Source organism: Onychostruthus taczanowskii, unplaced genomic scaffold (genome assembly GCF_017590055.1).
Source record: "Onychostruthus taczanowskii isolate IOZ18803 unplaced genomic scaffold, ASM1759005v1 scaffold11, whole genome shotgun sequence".
Lineage (NCBI taxonomy): Eukaryota > Metazoa > Chordata > Aves > Passeriformes > Passeridae > Onychostruthus > Onychostruthus taczanowskii.
Genome location: NW_024497629.1, coordinates 8,110,402 through 8,135,146, shown reverse-complemented (window position 1 = coordinate 8,135,146; position 24,745 = coordinate 8,110,402). Strand labels below are relative to the sequence as shown.

Sequence of the window (24,745 nt, the reverse complement as noted above, 5' to 3'; positions counted from 1 at the left end):
CTACTCACTCTGTGTATGCTAGTTTTGAAGTTCCATGCAGTGAATTGTCAAATGCTATTTAGTGTGTTTTGTAAGGCAAAGTCCAAGCCTTCCAGTGTGTCTGCTGTAGCTTTAAGCCTGGGACTCCACAGCTGGATCCTTCATCTCTCTGTCTGCTCCCTGAAATGCTGCTGAACTCTTTAGATATCTACAGTACAAATATGTTTTAGGTGTCCCAAGGCAGTAGGGAATTCACTGTTGACCATTTTCATAACTGGCTACATTTATAGGTACAGATTTATAAGAAGTTGGTATGTGGGGCTTATTGGTTAAAAGCCATCAGCTTCAGGTTGTTCCTTTAGTGTCTTCCATAGTCCCCAAGTCCATTCAGGGAGAAGAGGGATTTGGCTTTGGACCTCAGGCATGCTTTCACTACTATTGCAAAAGAGGCAAAAGGAGACAAACTACCCATGTGTGCACCTGTTTTAAGAGAAAGGACTGTGCTTTTTGCACTTGCTGCTGGCTAAGTAAGGCTTTTGCAAATCCTCTTTTCAGGCTCCCTCAGAAAACATTTGAAGAACATAAGAGCACTACCAACAGGGGAGTTGATTCTCCTAATAGCTAAGTTCTCTAAATTTTAGGTTTAGCATCTCGTGGATCTAGTCCATCTTTGTGTTTTGCATATGGGAGAACAGATAGAAGAGCTAAGTGAGTTGCCAGAGATATCATGGACTGTCTCTATCCAGTGACATGAATCAACTCTATCCCAAATGAGAAACAAATTGTGACAACAGAGCAAGGACAAAACACCTGTCAGTCGTCCAAGTAAATGCAGTCTTTGAAAGCTGCCAAAAGTAAACCATGTCAGACTGCTACAGGCAAAGGTGCATAACTATCGTCACTCGCTCAGGATGCTGCTGACGTGGATCAGTGTTGTTGTGATGGAAATAGGACAAATCATTTTTTAAATAATGAGGTCTTGAGACTTCGGTAGGCATAGCTAAAGATCATCATTCTTCTGCCAGAAAATAATGTAGATTTATGTCATTAGTACAGGGGTTTCTTTACTTTTATATTCATAAATACAAACAAGGGGTGAAAAGGAATATAAGCTTATTGTGAGTTTTGTTTGTTTGTTTGAATTTTCCGTTCTCACATGCTAGTGTTCAGTCAGCCTAAGGGTTAATAAATTGTTTTTTCTGGATTAAAAATAAACTTCTTCATTTTAGGTTAATGAAAACAGACAGGAAGACAGGTACACAACTTGTATATATGGGAGTTATGTTTTTGAAGGACTTGCAAAGTCAGCCACAATCTTCATCGTTGATATACTGATTCCAGTGTTGTCTTGGGACAAATAGTACAATTATGTAAAGTCCACAGAAAAAAAAACCCCAACATTGTTTACCATTCTTTCATTTAATTCATCTCTTGCATTGTAACGAGAGGCTTTAAATGCAAGCAGCTTTTCAAACCCCATGCATTTCCAAACCAGCCTCATAAGACTGCCACTACCACATCAATTACTAGCACAGGCCAGCTATAAAATTACAAAACCACTCAGCCATCTGTATAATTAAATGCAAACCAAAGTAATGAAGCAAATGCTAAAGAAAATGTCTTCATCTGGTAAGCTTTGTAGGTAAAGGCCTATATCTACTGTTCTGCTTGGAAAAGCATGTATGTACCTTTGTCTCTGAAGGTGTGCCAGGTAGCTGCTTCCCATTTTTTCAAACAGTATATATAGCTGATAAATACAGAATTATTAGTTGGCACTGTCTGTTGTTGTGTTAAAGTCAGTATCTTAAGCACAAATACCAGAGAATCAAGAAAAGAGGTGTGAATCAAAAGTGGCTGTGTAATGCCTGGGTGTGTCTGATAACGCAGGACTTGGTCTCTGCCTGGCTCTTAATTGCTTACATAATTCTCTCCAGCTAAATAACATTGCTTTTGTTAATAAGGTAGTTTCATTGTTTCTTGGATGCATTGGGAAGACAGACGTGAAGCTGTGAATCTAGGTTAATTGAAATGCTTACGTGATGGTGATGTGCCAGATTCTCTGCTTTAAGTCTCAGGAGGAAACTTGCAGTAAGTGTAGCTTGGAGAGTAAGGACAAAGTGACCTCGAGTTTTCCTTTGCTGCTTTGTGCATTTAGGTGAAGCTTAGGGCTCTGTGGCCCATAGGTGTAAATCACAGCAGCTTGAGACTGCTGTGATTTATGAAATCCTTGCTGTTATGCTGTCAGTAGTCTGTTTATACCTCACAGTACCTTGGAGCAGGGGACAGTTCCTGCCACTCTTCTTTCTGCTGTGAGCATAATCTCCAGCACTTCCTTTACGTGACACATCGTAAAGCTTGAAATATTGGAAATATGCAGGAGTACAATGCTGCTGTTCGTTTGGAAGTCCTGGCCAGAGCTTCTCAAAGCTGTCTCTGCCTCTTTTTAATTTGACAAGGGGACTAGAGATTGTTTCAAACCTGTCATTTGTATTCCTGTAACAATCTCTTCCAGTGAACATATACCTGTAAGAACAAAAGCATTTCTGATAGTTTATTTTGTATTTAAGATCAAACATTTAAACATTAGATACTGAATGGGAATTATGAGAAATGTGGCCAAAGTCCCATGTTTTCCTAGATGAGACATAATCTGAACCAGCATGTTCATCCTGATCTGATCCAGAATTCTTTAGAAGAACCCACGTACGCATTGTCCTTTGACCATCCTGTGAAAATTCATGTTGCACAGTACACCTCCAAATAAAGTTCCTAGACTCTGTCTTGCAGGCTGGTGTGTGGTTTTGCAGAAAATTGCATTAATAAGAAATGGGATGCCAGGAAGAAAAGGCTTTGTAGCCTTTCAATGAGAATACTCAGCAGGATGGAGGCAGAGAAGTAGGTGGCAAACTTAGTGACCTTCACAGTTATACAGCTATTGAGTAGTTTTTGAACTGTCATCTTGGATTTTGGTGTAAGAACCACTGGAGGCACCTAATCAATCCTTCTTTTGATCTGGCCGTTTGCCATAAGTATGCAGGAACTGGCTTGGAAAATGCCAGTAAAACCCTAGGCACTGAATGCTCCCTGCAATTAGGGGGAAATGCCAGTAGAAGATGACTTGGATAGAGCAAGCTAAAAAAAGATGTTTAGTGTAGAGGTTCTGTGTGCGTCTCTGAATACCCACATTATGTGTCTCTGCATTAGCACTGTCATTCCTGTGATCTGCTTTTCATCAAGACTTAGCTACTGTTAATCGTGGGGAATCCAAGCCAGTCCGGCTGATACCAGGGGCGTAAACAACTACAGCTGCTGTGCCTGCTCTCAGGGAACTTGCAGGGGCTGTTAGATACGAGGAAGAACAGTTGTGAGTGCACAAGTGAAAACACAGCTTTGCAGATAAGGGTTTACCATCTTTGAGAAATGACATCACTTTGTATATAAACAGCATCAGAGGGAAGGAAGGAAGGAAGGAAGGAAGGAAGGAAGGAAGGAAGGAAGGAAGGAAGGAAGGAAGGAAGGAAGGTTACTTCTTGGAAAAAATATGACTTTTCTATCTGTCCTTTTGTCCAACATGGACAGTATGTTTAACTACTGTTACTTCTAGACTTGGCTGTCAAATAATAAATGGGATTACTGTGTGAAGAGGCTGACATAGAGATGATCTCAGTTTTGCCCCAGTCTTTGGTGATGGGGTACAATATTAAAATTAAACACTACACATGGATAAAAAACCCATATCTTGTACTACTTTAATTTTCCATGTTTATGGATAAGAAAAATTAAGGTATTACAGGAGGTAATTGCAACCAAATTGGAAGAAAACTTGGAAGATTTTGATGTGGTAAAGCTTAAGTTAGTGGGAATTATTAGGAGACGTTTTCATGTACAATTTTTATAGGAGAATAAAACATTCTGAAGGATATATACTATTCCCAAACTAAAAAAAAAGATTTGGATTGGTAGGAACTACAAGGACCAGTCCTGGTCCCTCGTTTGACTTTTTGAAATTGGAACCTTTTTGTTTACCAGCATGAAATCTAGGACTATGCTGCTGATGCTGTTTGCATCAGACAACATCAGTAGAGAGTTGAAGATTGGGATATTGCTCAGAAGATCTGGATCAGCTCAATGATGGGAATGATAGAAACAGGACATTATTAAAGAGTACAGTCTATAGAGGGAGTGCCCTTGGGGACTAGTAAGAAATTCTGATGCAATGTGGGAATTTACCACTTGGAAATAGCTGAGGAGAATTACTTCAGGCTTACATTAGCTAATGAAAATGTGGAATTAAGTATAAATGGTATTGTAAAATTTAACAAAGATACTCAAGTGAGATAGGTAGGGCAAGATCCAGTGAGAACACTGGGACAGAAATAGCTCCATTCCTCTGATTGGAGAAGAGGAACTGAAAATGGGAATTTGGCAGAGATGAGGGAACAAAGCAGCCTGTTTTATGTGAGGTAGCTTGAATAATTCAGTTTTCTAGATCCAGCAGAGAAGTGAATGGGAATATGGTGGTGTCTAAAGATACACCAAAGACAGCAACCAAGGAGTTTAAGAGCTGTACATTACAGAACAATGCTGGCAGAAGAGCATATGTGAGTAAACTGGCCACAAATAAGTGCAGATGGGAAATAAGACTGTTTCTAGCTATTCACAATGTGGGGTTAGTACAACCTTCCTCCAAGTAAAGGCAGCCAGAAAACACCTACCTGCAGTGTATCAGTGCACTTTGAAAGGGCCATACGATATGGTGTCTGGCACCTAAGGGACTGGAATCAGGAGCTCTCAATGTCATTTTCAGTTCTTATGTGGCTGCAGACATAAGGGTTTGTAAGAAGCATAGGGTAGTCTGGATAAAGGTTATCACTGTTTCATGATCAGTTAAAGACTTGGTGGAAGTTGCATTTTTGTTCAGGAACTGCAGTGAATGTCATAAAAATCAGCACAGTGTGGACATAACTGGCTGCTTTTCTTTGCTGAAATAAAATAACCTGAAGGTTATTTATTTGTGTGAACCATTAAATGTTATGTCTTAATCCGATGTAGAATATTTGTTTTGGATGCTTGAAAGAATGTCATAGCATAGATATACTTATGAAGAGGAAATTCTGCTTTTGTCCGAGGGAACTTGTAGCAGAATTCTACTTCTTAGAAAGCTGTCCAAGGACTTGGTATCCATGAAGCAGGACAAAGGGGAAATTCTTCCTCACAATGAAGCTGTTGACCTGCACAAAGGCACCAAGTTTGTTGGGTCAGTGAGGGGGAGCATGAGAATCACAGCTTCCTACTCTGGGAACCAGCCTGCTCCTTTGGAAGGTGTGTCCCCATCCCTCACAACTGGGACAAAATCAAAGTGGTCACAGGAAAGACTGAGCGTAGTCCACCTCAACGGAGCCTCTGTTAAGGGGTCTCTGCTACCTAAGTAAATGCTCTGATCACTGAGCTGTTGGGTAACTGGGGACTTTCCTCCAACACAATTTATCCCCTCCTTTGTTTTTTTTCCAGCCAAAACTATTCAGCAAATTTGAAGCAAATAGTTTAGACATGACTGAACCAGATTTTCCAGGGAATTAACTATTAAAATAAATAAATAAATTACCCAACTCTAACTATTGCCTCTTCTAAAATCCATGATGCTTCTTTTCCACATAAATTGAAACTTTTTTTTTATATTAGTATATGTAATTAAATGTAACAGTTTGACCCATCAACCCAGCCAGGGCAGTAAACTGGGGCTCTTTACACTGTTCTGGAGTGCACAAGCTGTTTTATAGTACTTACAACTAATACTTATTTCTTCAGTTTACTCATATTTTCCTTTTTTTGCAGCCCCTTTCATCCTATCAGTTCCAACAGTTTATCACTGTAGGAGAGGGAACTCTTCTCTATTACATTTTCATGCTTTTCTAGTCAACTAATTTAAACTAACAGAAAAATAAAACACTTTTTGCAGTGAGCCTCGTGCTAACTTGTTGATAGTTTAAATGGATTATGCCATTCCACTAGATACAAGCTAAAATATTGGAAACAAATCAAATAAAAGGATATAACTAGATGTAGCTTTTAATAGTGTTAAAAGTATTCAACCAGATCTAGAGGGGTTGAAATTAGATTGTCATCAAGGTCCTTTGTAACCTAAACCATTCTGTGACTCCATGACTCTGTGATTTCTGATCTGCTCTCTTGGACCTTGTAGCAGTCCAAGCATTGTATCTCATCATTCCAACTGCCAGTGTCCAAATACTCTGATGCATCTGTTGCAGCATTTCTAAGGGCTGTTGGTAGCCGTGTGCGATTTGCAGCCGGTCAGGAACGTGAAGTGGTGGTTTGCTTCAGCAGCCGTGGAAGGATGGTTGTAGACATCCCTCTAGTGGCCCCGCAGCGTCCGGGACGCCGGGAGCAGCTCTGGCATCCCCGGGCTCAGCAGGGGCAGATGTGCTCCTCTGTGCAGCTGGATCCTCTGCGGGGCTGGGGAACTGGCAGAAAATGTCTCCCTTTTTCCATTTCACCAAAGTTTCCCTGCAAACTCTGCACCAGTTCAGGGTGTTTTGAGTGTTTGTTTCACACAAGCCTTGATACTTGAAGGCTGAACCCATTTCACTGACCACTGTAAAAATTAGAAGTACTGGGAAAATTAGATGTATGAGAAAAGTGTAATCCTGTCTCTAAGTTTTTTTAAATGTCAGTTTATTTAACCCAGAGTGAGGAAAAACTTTGTCATCATTGAAAAAAAAAAAAGGCAAGTTATTCTTGAAGATTAATTAAATCTTGTCTCTTTAATACAAGACTGATAGAATACCAAAGGGGAAAAAAATCCCCAAAAAACCCCTGAAGTATATGTAAAATAAACATAAGGAACACTTATTTGTACATCTATGCACTTCGGCTTCTCAAATGAAATTGTCAATAAGATGCTAATTTTGTTTATGTGTTTGGAACATTGAATTTATTTTGCTTTTTAATTTGTTAAAGGACATGCATGTTAAAGGACATGCACAAGAAATGAGAGCCCTGGGATAGCATCTTTAAAGATAGTGAAGAGGCCTCCAGTACTGCCTTCGGAAAGGATGCTGTCCCAGGGCACTCACTGTGGCTCCTTCATGGAGCACAGCAAGTCTGGGGATTGCCCTTGCTGGTGCTGGACAAACATCCTATGGACGGTCCCAGGGAAGCTGGCACACTCTGAGGAGTCACTGCAGAGCAGAACTGATCAGTTTGTAAAGGAGATCAAGACAGTCCCCTCTTTTTGAAAATGGGCACAGAGGAATGATTTGTTCCAGAGGCAGCAAGCTGCCTGACAGCAGCAGGATGTGGTGTTGAAAGGAGATATGGGTTTATACGTACGTAAAACTGTCCTTAAAGGACAGCCCACACTGAGATTTTCTCTGCATGGAAACAGAAAATACAAATCTCATCCTTCTGATAATGGTAGTTCTGTATCTCAGTAGTTCACCTGTACTACCATATTACCATTGTGAATCCATTATTTTAAATAAGAATTACCTATACAAAAATATCATAGTGCAACAATTAAGTAAATTATACTTAGAGCTGAACTCGGGCCCATTTCAAAGCCATCATTTGCTGTGAATAAAGCCATGGCTGAATGAGTATTTCTAGTTGCACCTCGATTTTGTTAAACTGATTGGAAGCAATTGACTGAACACACACCACCATCCTGACCAGGTTTTGATTTCAAAGGTGGTAAAAAACTTTTTAAGTTGCATTAGGGAGATCTCCTAAAACTAAAAGTCTCCCCTCTGCATTAGGGAGATTTTTTTTCCCTTTAGCTCTATAATTTTCCCTCCAAATTATAAACCCTGCTTTGCAGACTTCCCTCCTTACCGCCCAGAAATAGCTCCATGTGTCAATTTAAGAGATGGACAATTGGCATAAAGTCAGCAGAGAGAGCATAAATGCCTGAGAAGTTTTTAGGCGACATCTATGTAAACGATTGCTGTTGTCTTGTTTTCATTTCCAGGCAACTGATCCTCAGAGACACATACATAGTAGAATACTGACAACAATATCTGGACAACCTTCCAATCCCTTCTCTTCAAGCAGTTTATACTTTCTCCATGTATTTCAGATCAGGAGAAACACATAATTAATCAATAAATACACATTAATCCACATTTGCCTCTTCTGCTGCTCAGTGGATGAGGATTGTCAATGTTTTTTGAGTCAAAACTATTAATCTCTGCACGGAGACTGACAGTCAATGTGTCAATTTTGGCAATTTGAAAGACCAACATTTGTTTCTATCCCTTTATACAGTTCTTTAAGATAAATCTGCAATTAAGTCTTTTTTATCTCAAAAGAAAGGCAATGCTAATGTATTCACAGTATTTTGCTTTTATTTTGCTTTATTTTAACCTCTAATCACAGGAAGAATAAACCCTCTATCTGTATATTTCCCTCATTAATATTCTCCCAGGATAGGATAATATTACATAATTTCAAATGTGCTTGTTTTCTTCAGCTGAATACAAAAATCACCTCCAATAGCTTCTTGTCAGCCTGAAGACAACGTCGCACACATTGCTGGGCAGTTAAGGTTGAAGTTGTTTCTAAAACCAGGGAGATTATTTTCGTGAGAAATTGTTTCTTACGCCAAGTGTCACTGGCAACTGAACGTTTCTTGGTGAAAAGGTTCTTTGACGATCTGTGGGGAGCAGCATTATCAAGTGTATCACAGTTCTCGCTCTTGACTAAATTCTGTGCAAGCTGCTTTAGTGTATAGGATGGAGGCACTGTGTGGATATTGTCCTGTTTTTGTAGATGTTTTAGGGACTGTGAAAACATCACAACTAAGTTCTGGGAAGCTTGATTCGATCCTTGAATGCCCAGCTAGCAGCACAGTGTCTGGTATTGGCCACAGTGCACTGTGGTCCAGGAGAGCTCCAAGGCTCTCATTAGGCTGGTGTTTATAGGGTCACAAGAGTTGGCTTTAGTCACAGTAATTTTCCATCCTTACCACAATTCAGGTCAGTAACTTTCTTCGAACATTTGATAACAAAAATTTTATTGCACTTAAGTTGTTGTTCAGGCAGCTAAAATAAGTTTCCAAGGCTGTTCATTAAAACAGCAGAAGTTAGACAGCAGAAGTTCCTGGGAGAAGTGTTTCTGGTAAGATCAAGAGAAGCTCAACCAGCTGCTGTTTGTCAAGGCTGGGGCCTAATGAGCATTTCTGAGATCACAGTGTGGCTGAGGTGGGGGGAATGCACCCCCAGAGTGGCCTAAGAGAAATCAATAAAAGAGTTACGATGTGCTGAGCTTGGATCTTTAAATTTGCTGTTACAGCTTCTAGCATTGTCTTCTATAACCCCATCCCTTAGTCTAGAGTCAACTGGAAACACCACCTCATTCACGGATCACATGGTGAGGAGCTCCCATCAGCCCACCTCCACATGGTGGGTGTCTGGAGAGCGCAGCTCCAAGCCCTCAGATCACCCACGGTCTGCCTGCAGGGGTGGCAGGGAAGGAAGGAACCAGGGAAACACATGGACAGAACCAGGCTGCCCTTTCTCTGCAAACATCATTAAATTTCCTTGGAAACGCAGATCATGCTTTTCGACAAACAAGTATCCAAGTCCCTCAGTAAACATCTACAAACAGTGATAAGTTTTGTCTAGATTTATATAACCTACACAACCAAGTGTAGTTTATATTTTAGCCTCAATGCACTTCCCACAAGTTACTCCAGGCAGATCAGAAGTGGAACCAAAAATAGCAGATTCATGTTCCTGATAAACCCTTCAGCAGTTACTGAGGTCCCACAGGGTGCCGGGGCCAACCCATGCCAGGATCATGAAACACAAGGGTTCAGAGCTTGCAGCCAGCCCCAGCCTGCTGGGAGCAGCTCATGGCCTGGCCAGCAGGTGAACCTCACCACTGACAAGGACAAGCTGAAGTGACTTTTGACATCAGTGTTTAATTATGCTTATAAATGAGACTCTTCACATCCACCAAGATTATTCAAAATGAAGGAAATTACTGACTTTCAAATGCTTTCCAACAGACAATAATTTGAAGAAATCTCTCTTCTTTAAAAATCTCATTATTTAAAACTATAGTTCACATCAGAAAACTCTGACAAGTGACTTCCCACACCAAGTAAGGGCTGAACTGGCAATCTGCAGTGCTTTTTCCAGTAAGAATCAGCAAAACCAGGAATTCAGTAATTATGGGTCCTGGCTGTCACTACTGCTGATTGATGCATTTAGACGCTTAGCCATTCTTATTAAAGGGAAGGCAGAAAGAGTACTTGAAATTTTTAATTTATTAGAGTCCTCAAATAGCCAAGAGCGCTTCTTACACATAAAAATGTACTGAAGATGGACAGATACAGGCTCAGCAAAAATAATAATCTCTCAGAAAAAAACCCAGGCATTACTATACAAATTCAGAGTAAGGTCCTGTCACATTTACAAGTGAGCTTGTAACTTGTGTGTAAATTCAGCATCATTCAGAAATTTTTCAAGTCCAAGTTGCATCTTTTCAGCTAGTTAGTGCACTGAGCTTATACAGTACATTGTTTTCCAGCACCACCAATGGGTAATACTGCACATAACCAAGTAGCAAAAGCAGTGGTTTAATCTTCAAAAGTCCATTTGTTCCACTTAAGGTGCACTATTAAAACAACTGATGTATTTAATAAAAGAGTAACAGTATAATTGTCATATTACAGCTTCTTCCATTTCACTGTGACAGTTGTGTGGCTAAAACCATTAATTATACTGCTAGAAAACCTGTACAAATGACTGAGGAAAAACAATCACTAGAGATTTGTTCAAAAGGAAAAATCCTAATGTTTCATGTAAATAGATTGTTATGCTGTTGAAGACACACTTCCTTAACATTTTTAAGATGGTTATTCTGTAAAAACATACTTCCTTACTCTATAGATAAGAGTTAGAGGGTCGGTTTAGATTAAATATTAGGAAGAAATTCTTTATTATGCGGATGGAGAGGCACTGGAACAGGTTGTCAAGAGAAGCTGTGGATGCCTTATCATCTCTGGAAGTGTTCAAGGCCAGGTTGGATGGGGCTTTGAGCAACCAGGATGAGAAGAAATGGCCTCAAGCTGCATCAGGGAGATTCAGGTTGGATGTCAGGAAGAATTTCTTCACTGAAAGAGCTGTGAAGCAGTGGAACAGCCTGACCAGGGAGGTGGTGGAGTCACAATCCCTGGCGGAGTTCAAGGAATGACGGATGTGACACTCAGTGCTACGGACTACTTGACATTGTGGTGTTTGGTCTAAGGTTGGAGTTGATGGTCTTGGAGGTCTTTCCAACTTAAAGAATTCTGTGATGTAGGGGAAGCTGTCTGTGCCCAAAGCAGGGGTGTTGGAATTATGTGACCTTCAAGGTCCCTTCCAACCCTAACCATTCTAGGATTTTGTGATTGTGTAACAAAAACCCACCCCAACATACAGCATTCAGAATTAGTTGTTAGTGTTGGAATTCTTTACACGTTTTATGGCAAACATTGTCCTGAGTTGTTGACCAAGTGTAGGGGGGAATCAATGCTTCTTCTCAGCCCAGACCTCCCCACCCACCAAAACAGAAGAGTGATGTAAAACCTCAAATAGAGTTTGCCATCTGAATAGAAACCAGTCACTGAAGGAAAAGGACAATTTTCCTGTGGAAAAAAAAAAAAAAAGCTTTCTTAGTTTTAATTCTCACTCCCAGCTTCACTGGAGGAGCACCTTCCTCATTTCTTCCATGTTCTATGTATTAACTGTGCTGTCACTTTACTTTTATTTATTATTACTACAGCTCAGCCTGTAGTTTGAAATTCATAGACAGAAAAATAGTATCGTGTACTGAAGTCCTGTATTCTGGAGCCAGAAGTTGATAGGACATACATAAAGATTCAAGATTACTTTCTGACACAGGCTTGCACTTGGTGTTTTTTCCCTAATTTGCACAGTATCATACTATGCATTTTGCAGAATTAGGGAACCTTGTGGAAAACTGAATTAACTCTCAATCTGTATTTAGGTATATTTATGCTCAGTGTCACCTGTGCCACCTTATTTTTATTGTAGAACATAGGGTATTTCATTTCACCACACCTGTCTGAAATAGCTGTAGAGTTGCTGACTAGAACATGCAGGGGTTAATAAGCTTTGATGTGCTCACTTGTGAGTAGATGTTTAGTTGTCAATACTGCATGATCCAAGGATTTCCCATCTAAAACCAAACTGACCAACCCACCTCACCCCTAGAGAAACCATACTGGGATGAAGTGAGCCCATGCACAGCATTTGTGCAGTGGAAGTTCACTCTCTCAGAAAATCCAGTACACAAATTCAACAGCTTTGTTTTATGGATACGAAAGATGGATAATACAGAGAGTCCTAAAGTATTTTACATATTTTTGCAAGCGGAGCCACAAAGACATCACGATACTTGGCTAAGGCTCTGCTGTATGTAAACTCCAGAAACTGGAAGGGACCAATTAAGTAGTTATCGATCATTCTTCTGAAAATTGCTACAGTACTGTGGCATCACAAGATCCAGATCTAAGTGTTATCTAACAGCACCATGTAAAACAAATTTTAAATTTTCACATATTTTAAATGTTTGTAGTTACTCAGTGAATTGCAGCAAAGGCAACCCAACATGTTTCATTAGACTATTTAATATTTTTGTAAGCTTATTTTATTTCTTTGCTGTACAGAGGCAGAAATGCAAACTATCTCAATAAATGTACATCAGTAACTACCTAGAAATGATACAAGTATTTACACAAAGCCCAATTATTTCACTTCAGTGTTGATACCATAGTTCATGCAGAGCTGGATGCAACGAGTGCCTACACAGTGTAAGGCGTAACTCTCAGGATATTTACATCTTGTTCTTTACAGCAAAGGCTTCCAATACACCAGGAATTCCTTGTTACATTTGTATTTGACAATCCTGCTTAGTAGTGCTGCCTCAGAACTGAAAAGTGCATTTTTGCATTTTATACATTCTCACACAGATTGTGGACCGTTCCAGAAAGTGTTCTCCGACCTTAATTTTTGGACGTAATTGATTACCTATGTTTTCTGTCAATTAAAATTGTAAGGTAAAAAATTGTTTTCCCAAAGCTCTGTAGGTCATATGCAATTAAGAAAACAAAGCTCCAAACTCCAGAAACTGTTCTCTTTTGACTTGGGAAGATAAGCAATCCTGTGAAAGCACTCAACAATCCACCGGTGGTTATTTAGAACACTTTGGAACATTTCAGGTTACAAAGTCTGCAGATCCAAGCAGTTTGGAAAAGCCCTATTAACACAGATAAATACATTCTATATTAGATTTTTTGTGCTGTAATTAATCTGGCATCTCAGATGGTTTTTTTTCTTCCATCGGAGATCTCACTTTAAAAGGAAAGTAAAAAAGGAATATGATTACTCTCATTGTAGAAAATCCAATTTTGAGTTATTCCACAAGTGAAATGAATTCAAAAAATGCCTGGGATGAAAAAGCCAACTCTTCCCTTCACCTATAAAGCAGCACTTCTAAAGATAATTTCTTTCTTTGTGTTCTGAGCTACTGCAACTCCTACCACATTTATTTTTAAGTCGCAACATCCTGCAGCACTAGGGTTCTTTGGAATCTCTATTCCATCCAGTCTTGTTTTAGAAGATTAAAATACTACGTCCCCTCTTCTGTCTGCCCTCCCTTAGAGCAGGAATGAGCAGTAGCATAGTCTTGTTTAAAACAGCATCACAACTCTCATGGCAACAATCTGAGCTGAGCAGGACTCTGTAGTGCAGCAGCTGAGAGCTGACAGGCGGAGCTGAGAGCTCCATCCTTGGAGCGCAGCTCCGACAGGAAACCAGCAAAGAGCAAAGGAAGGAAAAGGCCAGGGAACAAGAGTGCCTTGCTCTGTGTGCACGTGCCTGACTCTCTGACCTCCTGTTGCTGTGAGGTAACACAACAGCACAGACTTCTGTTCCAGGCGTTTCCTATACTCCCACACATCTTGGCCCGCAATCTATGCTCCAAAAATTACACTTGTTCAACAGTACAGCTTACAACTTTATCAGAATGATATGTTAATCTTAAAAAACAAACAACAAAAAAAACCAAACACGTGGATAAAAATGTAAAAGGAGGCTGTTACCTTCATCAGGATAAAACGATGTCTCAGTTTCCCTAGCTATGGACAGTATCCATATCTTCACAAGTTTTAGCACCCGGATTCTCTTTTTCCACCTCACACAGATACACATCAATAGGTCCTTTTGTGCTCTTCACATGTACTTCTATGTGATCCTATAAAACAGCAACTTGTGCATAATTCAAAGAATAAATCTTATACATTCTTTATCTATTTTTGCATGTATTTTAAAGACAATAGATTAAGAACAAATACAGAAATGATGTAACTATTTAAAATTGTGTTATTGCTTCCACATAAATTATGACTATTACATACATTTGTAGGACAACTATTATGGAGAATTAAGCTAACAAGCTTTCGTTTTTGATGAACGTGCGTTTAAGTATTTGTTTAGTCTTTCTATTGACCTTCAGATATACGACCAAGACTTACTTATATGTTTAGGAATAGTAACAAAATTTAAAAACTTGACAAAACAGTGCCATGAAGCAGACAACAAACTGGACACATAGCTTTAACAAAATAGTAAAGCAACTAATCCTTATCACTTCTACTGCTTTCCTTCCACAGACATCACGCTGCATGACACAGAGCAAATAAATCAATGCACAATGGAGAAAATATTCAGTTCTAATGTACAACTTTTTAAATTCTGCCTTTTTATTGCTTCAGGAGGTGTCTGGAGTTGTATCTTTTTCATCTCCACTGGATAAGAGACAGCTCCTTTGACCAGGGAAACTACTGGAGATCTATGTAGAGGATCCAACTCTTTTGGTTCTACTGATTCATTTCCTTTTCCTAAGATATCCCCACAACAAGGCAACTTCACTGACTATGCACCTGGGAAGATTATCAAAAATGCTCATGCAAAAAAGAAAATGGAATTAAACTTCTGTTTGCTATCTTAGGCTGTCTTCCAGGATTTGCCCTCTCAGAGCACTGCCAACAGTGGGTTCCCAGTACACAGGCCCCACTATGCAGTAGCAGCACTGCTGGGTGCAGGGGGCAAAGGTCTGGCTCCTCTGTCAGACAAGAATGGAGCCTGTGTATTGCACCGTGGGGTGAGGACAGGGCACACTCCATGAAAAATCCTTCTAGATATGATCTACCAAGGGACAAAAGGTTTTGTTTTTCCAACCATACTGTACATTGCATACTTTATTACAGCTTTTCCATTCTCTCTAACAAAACCAGGTAACTAAAGCTCAGATACATTTATGGCTTAGTAATTTAGGCAAAAAGAAAAATACAGCAAGTAAGCTTCTATGACTATTATCCCTGCAGCACTGTTCAGTGGAACACAAGAACATTTAACTACCACTATCTGCACGACAGAGAAACTGGAAGTCAATTACTGACTGCTGCTGCAAAAAATCAGATCTAAAAACTTTTGTTCCTTTAGGAGAAATGTATAAAACTTACATCTTTAGGAACTGGTATTTCCAATTTTGTTTCCTCTGGAGCTTTGATTGCAATCACAATCTGTTCCTGAAATGCCTGAATGCTTCGGATATCTTGGTATGTCACATAAGCTAGTGTATACATTGGTCAAGGATTATGTAAAGTAATTTGCTAATGGGCAGAAGCAAGAGTGTGATGTCAAGATATGCTGAGGTAGAATACCAACTTCAGAAAATTGATCAACAATTCAGCAGAGGTTAATATTAGCTTTGTAAAATGAAGTATCAGCTAATGGTAGAAAAATACTTTTCTGTATTTCCAGGAAGGAAAAAAAGCTTTTAAAAATATATTCAGAATTATAAAAAAAACCCGAACAGTCTCCACAGATATTGTCGTAAGTCTACAAAGCAGAAGGAATGCCATTTTTCAGGAATTACACTCTGTCTTCTAAAAGCATGTAAATAATCTCCTGAGACACTGTAAAACTATTTTCTTAACCAGTAAGATGTAAAGAATATGAGCACATTTCATTTGTGCACACACCTTAACATCTTGCCAAACAAGGGAGCTAAATAATATGTTATTGTAACCCAAAGCCAAAATTCAATCTTTATGCCATACATTAAAATGAATCTCTTTTCTATTGTCAAAACCCATCTGAAAGTCAGAACTGCAAGGGAATCTCTTTCAAGAGAGAAGACTATTAGGACATAACCAACATACCATTATATCTCCTTGGCGACAGGCCACTGGGACTCCATTCTGAGTCCTCTTTGTCATATCACTAAGCATCTTGAGCTCACTGGTAGGTCAAAACCTGCCCCTGAGACAACTCAAATGGAGAGAACAGGGTGATGGTCAGGGTACTAAGACTATAGCCCTACTTACTTCTTCTGCAGTGGAAAGGTCACACAAGCAGCACTCCTCTGAGGACAGGCTAGACTGTCCATGATACTGCAAAGCAAGGCACATGACTAATATTCTCAAATACAAAATAATCAAAAAATCTGCTATTATAAAACTTACTATCAAGCAGTACTGCACACCTGTGGTATCAGCATACACTTCTTACTAGATACGCATGTGCAACCAAAACCATGTGTTAAAGTAATGCAAGAGTTGAAAGGATATTTTGCATTTTCTTTGTCATCTGTTAGTTCAAATATCTGATGAGCACAATTCTTGATTAATTCATCCAGAGCTTCTTCCATGGCTGATAAGTCAGAAAGTTCATCTTTAAGGTTCTGCTGCGCTGGTGCTTTTCCAAGAAGTTGGTCAAGACTGTTACCTCTAGAAGAATATGAAAACCGTCTAGCATGTTTGTATAAATAAAAGCCTGCTTATTAAACATCAAGTATACTAACAGCAAACAATAAGAAAGTCTGGCATCCTTTATTCTGCTGAAATATGCTTCCATGTTGATACTTGTTAACATATTAGGTGATTCACATAGCATAAGGAAGGATACAGAACTTAAAATATTATCTATGAGAAGTAACTTAATATGCTTAAGGATACTCTCAAAGTTATAAACATTACTCAGCACTTTGGGATTTACTCTTTCAGAAACTAGAAGCTTCAAAGCCAACTCACATCCACTGGATATGATTCTTAGATCTTTTCTGAATCAAGTCAATGCCATCCAACACATTGGTGATGTCATACACTCTTCGTTTCCGTACTCCAAGTGTTGTTGCTACTTCATTTAAATCAAGGACACCGTCTGGAGCTTTTCTGAGAAGAGCCATAAATTTTCGTGTCAAAAGCACCAAGGATGCATCAAATCGAGGCCTTTTGATGTCCACAGTTTCTGTAAAGTTTTGGTAGAATATTTAGGGTAAGCTACTACATAAGCATGAAGTAAAAAAAGTGATAGTGATGAAGAACCAATGAAAGTAGAAGTCTGGAAGCACTGCAGTTTTTAATGCTTACATTGCAACGTCATCATATAAAGCCTATTAACTACACATACCTTCATTTGGTTGCAATGGTTTTATCTAAATAGCAAGCATACATTTTTGTGCTTTCAACATTCATGACTCCACATGGCTAGTATGGATATTAATAACTGAGTAACTGTATGCTCTACAGGACATGGGATCAGATCACTGACCAAATACCAATGAAACCTTTGGTTCACTATAGACAGTGCTGAGATACTGCTAGAAACACAGCTCTATCTCTGCTGCACATTGACACTATTAGAGTATTTTTTCACATCTTTTTGATCCAGTTTAACCAGCAGACCTTGCACATAAGCATTAGGCATGGTTCACAAGCCGGCTTGGCTTCAGGTCTGTTTCAGCCTGGACAGGACCAATCTGCTCTGGAACTGAAGAATTTAGTATGCAGACAAACTGTTTGCACTATCTGGTCTCAGGACAAAAGAACTAGTCATTCCATTGTTTGATTTACTAATACCACAAAGATCTACAGCTACCCTGACACCCTGGTTTAAGAGATCCCCGTGCTATGTGTATTCATTACCACCATATTTGCAGAAACAGCAGAAATCCCTGATGAATAACTTGAGATTGTTATTTATGTATGCAAAAAGCACAAAAAAGCACCTACTTCTGAGTCAAAATGTCATGGTATGCACACACTCATTTGATGGCAGCCAATAAAAGATTGTCAAATTCATCTGTTACTTGTCTTTTCTCCTCTAAAGCAAACCAGGTATTTCATCTGATCAACCTGTCCCCAGCAATATTCCAGTCTAATGCTTCAAGAAAAGGTAAGTGTGTAAACAAAGTACCCTAGACAACACTTTTGCTTCAACCATCAGTATTTTTCCCAAGATGAATAAGATACCACCTTTACTCATAATGTATCACACCCATTCCATGGCTGCAAGTTTGTGCACTCCTGAATATGAAGTGACAAGTTTAACAACTCAGTTTTGGACTGCTACTGTGAAAGGTGTGAAACAATTCAGCTGGTGAGAAAAGAAATGACAAAAAAAAAAAAATTCCCAACACCCAGAAGTTCACTCAAGCTTATTTCCACATTTATTAACAGCAGTTGAAACGCAACATTTGCCAGTATGTTGTTCCAGTTTACTCTAACTCACTTTTCCTGTGCATTCTTTTCTGTATAGCAATGGGAAGGTACACTTGCAATACATCTGGAGAGAAATAATTATAAAGAATGTATTGCTTCTCATCTGTTATTTCAGTCAGTGTTCAGCATTTTTCCTGCCCTGCTGATATTAAATACAATTTTTCATTTGTCTACAGCATTGTATTCACATTATAAAAAGGCATGACATACTGCAAGATTTTCATGCATGACACAGAGCAACTTACTTTTCACAAGCTGTGTGTCCTTGTGCACATTCAGGTCGATCACTGGTGCCTGAGGAAATAAAAAGGGAAAAAAACAACTGTCATAAAATGCTATCTACAGGGGGAACTTCTTCAGAAGAAATCCTCAAATCTACTTTAGATGTGACAGCCATCACAGCTCTGACAATTCAACAGCTATTACTATGAAGTGTCACTAGATAAAAGGAATACATGCTCTTTAATTCCTGCTAGAACTTTCAGCCCTTAATCTCAGTACAACTCACTGTTTTAAAAAATAGTAAACACCACTGAACTTGCTGATGCTCAGGCAAGCTAAAACCTCTCTTGCTTCTTCTCTTTCAATTCATGGCCATTTCCTTTCAGCTGCCCATCAAGTACAACTGTGAAATATCTGGTAACTTTTTGAAGTTCTTAACTTGCTTCCAAGTATGGAATGAAACTTGTCAGGGGAAGTTTGGGTTAGATATTAGGAAAATGGTTATTCACTTAAAGGGTGGTTGGGTACTGGAACAGGCTCCCCAAGGAAGCAGTCACAGCACCAAGCCTGCCAGAGTTCAAGAAGCTCTTGGACAATGCTCCCAGGAACATGGTGTGACTCTTGGAATTGTCCTCTGCTGGCACAGGAGTTGGACTTGATGATCCTTATGGATCCTTTCCAACTCAGGATATGCTATGATTTTACTGAAGAGTTGCTGTGGCTTAACAAGTTCTCTCAGGAGTTTATTAACAGCCTTCCAGTACTAGTGGGCCTAAAACAGGAACAGTATTCCAAGGGCAATCTAACATATGCCAAGTATAGAAAAAGAACCATTTCCCTCAATTTACTGTTCTCCTGCTAAGACAGCCTCATACACCCCAATGTCAGGACACAAGGCAGGTGCACATTTAGCCCATTGTCCATGAGGACCTCAACAGGGTGGTCCCCAGTCTGTACCACTGCAGAGTAAAGGCAAGGCTTTAACACTTTATTTTCATCTTCCTGGGTTTATGAGGTGTTAGATGACCCCTTCCTCCAGCCCATAAACCTCACATCCTCCACCTAACAACAGAACAGACCTGCCAGGCACCCACCAAAGCTGCTCTATCACTCCTCTCCACAAGTGGTCAGGGAAGAGATGTAACAAGAAGTTCATGAGTTGAGCTAAGGACCAGAAGAGATCACTTCCCGAATACCATCATGGGTAAAAGAGACTCAACTTGGGAATATTAATTAAATTTATTACCAACAAAATCAGAGCAGAATAATGAGAAATAAAACAAATCTTAAGAAAACATCTTCTCCCCACCCCTCCCCAAGCTCTACCTCCTCCACACCAGCAGCGCAGGGAGACAGGAATGGGGGTTATGTTGTCAGTCCATCACATGTTGCTCCTGCAGCTGCTCAGGGTGGAGTCCTTCCTCTACTTCAGTGTGGAGTTCCCTCCCACAGAACAAAGCACCCCAAGAACTTCTCCAGTATGAGTCCATCCCACAGCAACAGTTCACCAACTGCTTCAACGTCCATCACTTTTCCTCAGGGTGCAGCCCTTCAGGCACAGCCTGCTCCAGCATGGGTCAAGGGTCACAAGTTCTACCAGAAAGCCTGCTCCAGCATGGGCTCCACAGTCCCTGCTAGGAACCTGCTCCAGCATGGGCTTCCCACAAGTTCACTGCCTTCTTTCAGGCATCCACCTGCTCCAGCCTGGCTCTCCTCCATGGGCTGCAGGTGGATCTCTGCATCCCTATGGTCTTCATGGGCTGCAGCACAGGCTGCAGGGAGTCTCTGCTCTGACACCCAGAGCATCTCCTCCTCCTGCTTCTCCACTCACCTTGGTGTCTGCAGAGTTGTTCCTCTCACATATTCTCACTTCCCTCTCCTCTGGCTGTAATTACAACTGTATAGAAACTTTTTTCCCCCTTCTTAAATATGTTATCAGAGGCACTACTACTACCGCTGATGAACTCTGCCTTGGCCAGTGACAGATCCCTCCTGGAGCTGCCTGGCATTAGCTCTGCGGGACATGGGGGAAACTTCTGGCAGCTTCTCACAGAAGCTTCTCACTGCAGCCTCCCACCTGCTATCAAAACCTGACCACAAAAACCCAATACAGGGTATACAAGCCCAAGGTTTCCTTTGTTTGGGGTCCCCGTTCCAGCTGTTGTACCAAGATTAAGTTATTTTAAGGATCCAAATGTCTGAGACTCTGCTGTGGGAAACCTAGGGTCAATCTGGTGAGGGCACCTTGTCTGTGTGAGTGTGGGGGTGCAGCTCAAAGGGGACTCGGTCCCAGCTCAGGTGGTGCGAGAGTGACTGACACGAGTGGCTCTTCAGTGGTCAGACAGGGAAATTTCTTCAATATTGTGACCTTTAACATTCCTTGCTTGTTTCAACACTACAACTTGGCCTTCCAATCATCATATCTGCATGTCCAGGCACTTTTTATCCTTGTTCTTATGGAAGTCTGTCCTGTTCTTTTTGCCATGAGTGTCATGATGAAACGTGTTTCTCCTTACGGATCTCAATCTCTTCAGCTCCTCCACTTCCAAAGCTGCCTTCCCAAAAATCTCAACCTTGGCAGAATAAGCTGGAATCTTGAAGACTGAGTAAGCTGGAATCCAGGTTCTGCACTTTACTACTAACCTTCCTTATTGGTAGGCTCAGGGTCTTGAATATCCCACTGTTAAGAAAACTTCCCAGTCTGACCATTCATGAGATTCCACATAAGTCTCATACTACCACTGCTGGGACTGCAGCCCCTTCATGGTGGACTGCCTCAGTGAGCTATTGGGAGGCCCACTGGACTCCCTACACACCACACTGACGCAGCCAGGCCATGTTTCCTCACTGGCTCAACCCCAGGTTTCCCACTGCAGAGTCCCAGACATCTCTCCATAAAGCAATTTATTCATGGTGCAGCAACAGAGAAACAGCCCAAGCTGGTACCTCCAAAGAGGGATGCAAAATGAAGAAACCTCTGAGTTTTTATATCCTCATAGTCTACTCAGGTAAATCTTGCTCTTCACCCTGAGTCCTCTGCTCCTGCTGTGTCTCCCCATGTGTCTCTCTTCATCCACCTTGGCAGTGCCACCATCTCTGTGCCGTTTTGTTGGCAGGGTTGGCAGTTCACGGCTTCTGTTGAGTCCCTCAGTTTCCACTCACCTGGTCAGTGCCACCTTCTTCCTGCCCTTTGTTATCCCAAGGGTTTGGGCAGCTCATGGCCTCTTGTCTAGGGATCCCACCCATCTGCTGCCTGCAAACCGAGCTACCTGCACAAGAAGTAATTCACACCCACCATTCCATGGCCATCGCAGGCAAGGCTGTTAATAATTACCTTATATTTGACCTCCCTGTTTATAAGGAGCTGATTCAGGAAAGTATCACCCATTGTAAACTCATGTATCTACAATCATCACTTCAATTACCCACCGAAAAACTTACATGAACTCTTTCTTGGTTTTAAGAAAGTACTACCAAGTAACCTTTAGCCCAACTGACAAGATTAATTTAAGAAAAAAAGGTAATATATTTAAATATTAAATATTTTATATTAAAATTATTTTTATATTAAAATTAAAACCATGCAACATCAGGATTAACTAAAAACCTGTATTTTTTTTTTTAAGTTTTACAAAATAGACTTTTTTGCCAACTATTTCATAGCACTGCTAAAGGTAATGGTGGCAGCTGCAGGTAAGATAATCACAGAATTTAAGAGGAGAAAACACATTGTAGTCCCCTTTTCTCATACTTAGTTACACCACATTTAGCTAGATTAAGAGGCTATACGTAACACAGGCAAGAAAAACCATCCTTCTGCATTCTAGCACCTTTCCCGGGAAGCCCGCCCCAACGCCACGAGGGAGGGATGCACCCCAAGGCTCCCTTCGGGTACCACGCTGCCTGGCCCGCCGCATCTTTCCCGCCCAGAGATGTAGGACGGGCTTTCGGCCGCCTCCTCACAAGCTCCCGCGGCAGCTGCGGCGCCGTCCCGCCCTCTCCCCATCCACAGGCAGCGCCTCCCGCCATGTACCTCACTCACACGCGGCGTGTCCGACTCCAGCGGCTCCAGGCGCTCCCGCTTGTCGGGGCTGGCCATGTCCGCCCGGCCCCGCGGCGAGGCGCCGAGAGGAGGGAGCGCGCACAGACGCCCTCACGCCGAGGCTCCGAGCCGCGGCCGGGCGCGGGGCGCCGCGGGGCCGCTCCCGCCCTCATCGCTGCCCGTCATGGCGGAGGCGGCCGCTGGGGCGGGAACGGGCGGGAGCCGCGCACGCGCCCTCCCCTCTGCCGCCGGGGCACGCGCAGCGCCACCGCCTTCTCCCTCTGTTACCCATCGGCCCCCGCGGCGCCTTCCCGCCCTGCCCGGCTTCTCCCGGCTTCTCCCGCCCCGCGGGACGGCCCCCGCCTCTCCCACCGCCCGCAGGAATGCGCCGAATCAGCTCCTTTCCTTCCCTCCCGTCAGCCTGTCGGACCGGCGGGGGAAACGGTCCCATCGCCCCCGTCCTCGCCTTTGCGCCAGCGGGAGCGCACTGAGCGCTGCAGCGGCTGGCGTGGGTTAAGGGAGGAGTCACAGAAAATGCTGAGTTCGAAGGGACCCGCATGGATCGTCGAGTCCAGCTCCTGGCTCTGCACAGGAACACCTCAAGAGTCACGCCATGTGCCTCAGAATGTTGTCCAAGTGTTTTTTGGGCTCGGGCAGGCTGGTGCTCTGACCACTCCCTGAGGAGCCTGTTCCAGTGCCCAAATACTGCTTGTCTGGGTGAAGAACCATATTCTCACATCCAACCTAAACCTCCCCTGACACAGCTTCAGGCCATTCCCTCAGGCCCTGTCCCTGGTCACTGAAGGGAAGTGTCGGCCCCTCCTGTTCCCCTCACAAGAAGTTGTAACTGCAGTGAGGCCTCCCGTCAGTCTCCTCCAGGTGAATCAGCCCGGTGACCCCTCGTGTGACTTCCCTCAAGGACAGAGTCCTCACTGGTTACTGCGAGGAGGGAGATTTCTCTTTCCTCCAGGTAACAGCATGAGCTAGGAGAGAGCATTCTGGCTGAGCATTGCCTTGCAAGTATGTGTGAGAGTGATTAGTGTTGACTCCCTGCCAAATGACCTGTTTTTGTCAGTACTTGCTAGTACGAGGCAGCCAAAGCTGTGTGTGTTGCTCACAGGGGAGGCGTGGATAGAATGCCCATGTCAGGTGTAAGTTAATTACAAAGGTTTGTGAGTGAAGGGCCAGGTATATTCCTCTAGAACCAGACAAGAGCCATCAAATGTGGCATGTCCAGAATAATCCTGTACATTTACCTTGCAGCAACATCCTTTCCCAAGTCCCAGTTCCATTGCTCCTGCCGTTTCCTCCATACTTCTGATAACGTTTTACAAGCACTGACGCCTTGACATGTGCCAACCTCAGCAGTAGTCTCATAATTTCCAATTACTTACATAACTTCTGTTTGTCAGACAAAAACATTTCTTTAAAACACAGCTCCTTGTTAGGTAGCATTTGTTGTTTGATTGCTCTTTATGGCAATTAACTCTTCTACAGAAAGTAAGTCTGTCATGGAGTTCTTTTGCTTTAAGAATTATGAACTATTTTGCTTCTCCCACCCACACTTCAGGTTAAATTTCTAGTCTTGATTTCATGTAAAACTGCTAGTATGGTATGGGGAATTCAAAGCCGTGAAGATTCATATTCTAATATGTCAGACCAAACAAGTCAACTAACACTCTATTATCTTGAATAAACACTGTATTAATTTCATTTACTATGTGTTTCATAGCCCTTCCAGTTAGACATTTCTTTAGAGTAGCGGATGGTATCACCAATGATGTATCAGATGCCTCGATAGAGGATGGAGTTTTCTTCATAGCAACCAATTTTCAGTCAAGTACCTGGATGGTAATAATTTACCCTGTAGAGAAGTTCAGAACTAAGGTGAGTTGTTCTTGTGCTCTAAT

General features: G+C 41.6%; 1 protein-coding gene across 6 annotated transcripts; it reads right to left on the bottom strand.

The window, feature by feature from the left end:
• Positions 1–1,379: 1,379 nt before the first annotated feature.
• E2F6 (E2F transcription factor 6) lies at positions 1,380–23,068 on the bottom strand. Of its 6 annotated transcripts, none has more exons than XM_041420450.1 (7): positions 21,956–22,025; positions 18,817–18,865; positions 17,102–17,318; positions 16,640–16,798; positions 15,530–15,644; positions 14,108–14,259; positions 1,380–2,502 (listed from the first exon to the last, which is right to left on the bottom strand). In XM_041420450.1, the coding sequence occupies exons 1-6, from the start codon at positions 22,010–22,012 to the stop codon at positions 14,140–14,142; spliced, it is 717 nt and encodes a 238-aa protein (XP_041276384.1). In that variant the 5' UTR covers positions 22,013–22,025; the 3' UTR covers positions 1,380–2,502; positions 14,108–14,139. The 6 variants fall into 6 exon arrangements, with proteins under 6 accessions (XP_041276384.1, XP_041276411.1, XP_041276402.1 ...); XM_041420477.1 differs by lacking the exons at positions 1,380–2,502; positions 21,956–22,025 and adding exons at positions 9,900–11,629; positions 22,836–23,068; XM_041420468.1 differs by lacking the exons at positions 1,380–2,502; positions 21,956–22,025 and adding exons at positions 9,900–11,629; positions 22,827–23,067.
• Positions 23,069–24,745: the final 1,677 nt, after the last annotated feature.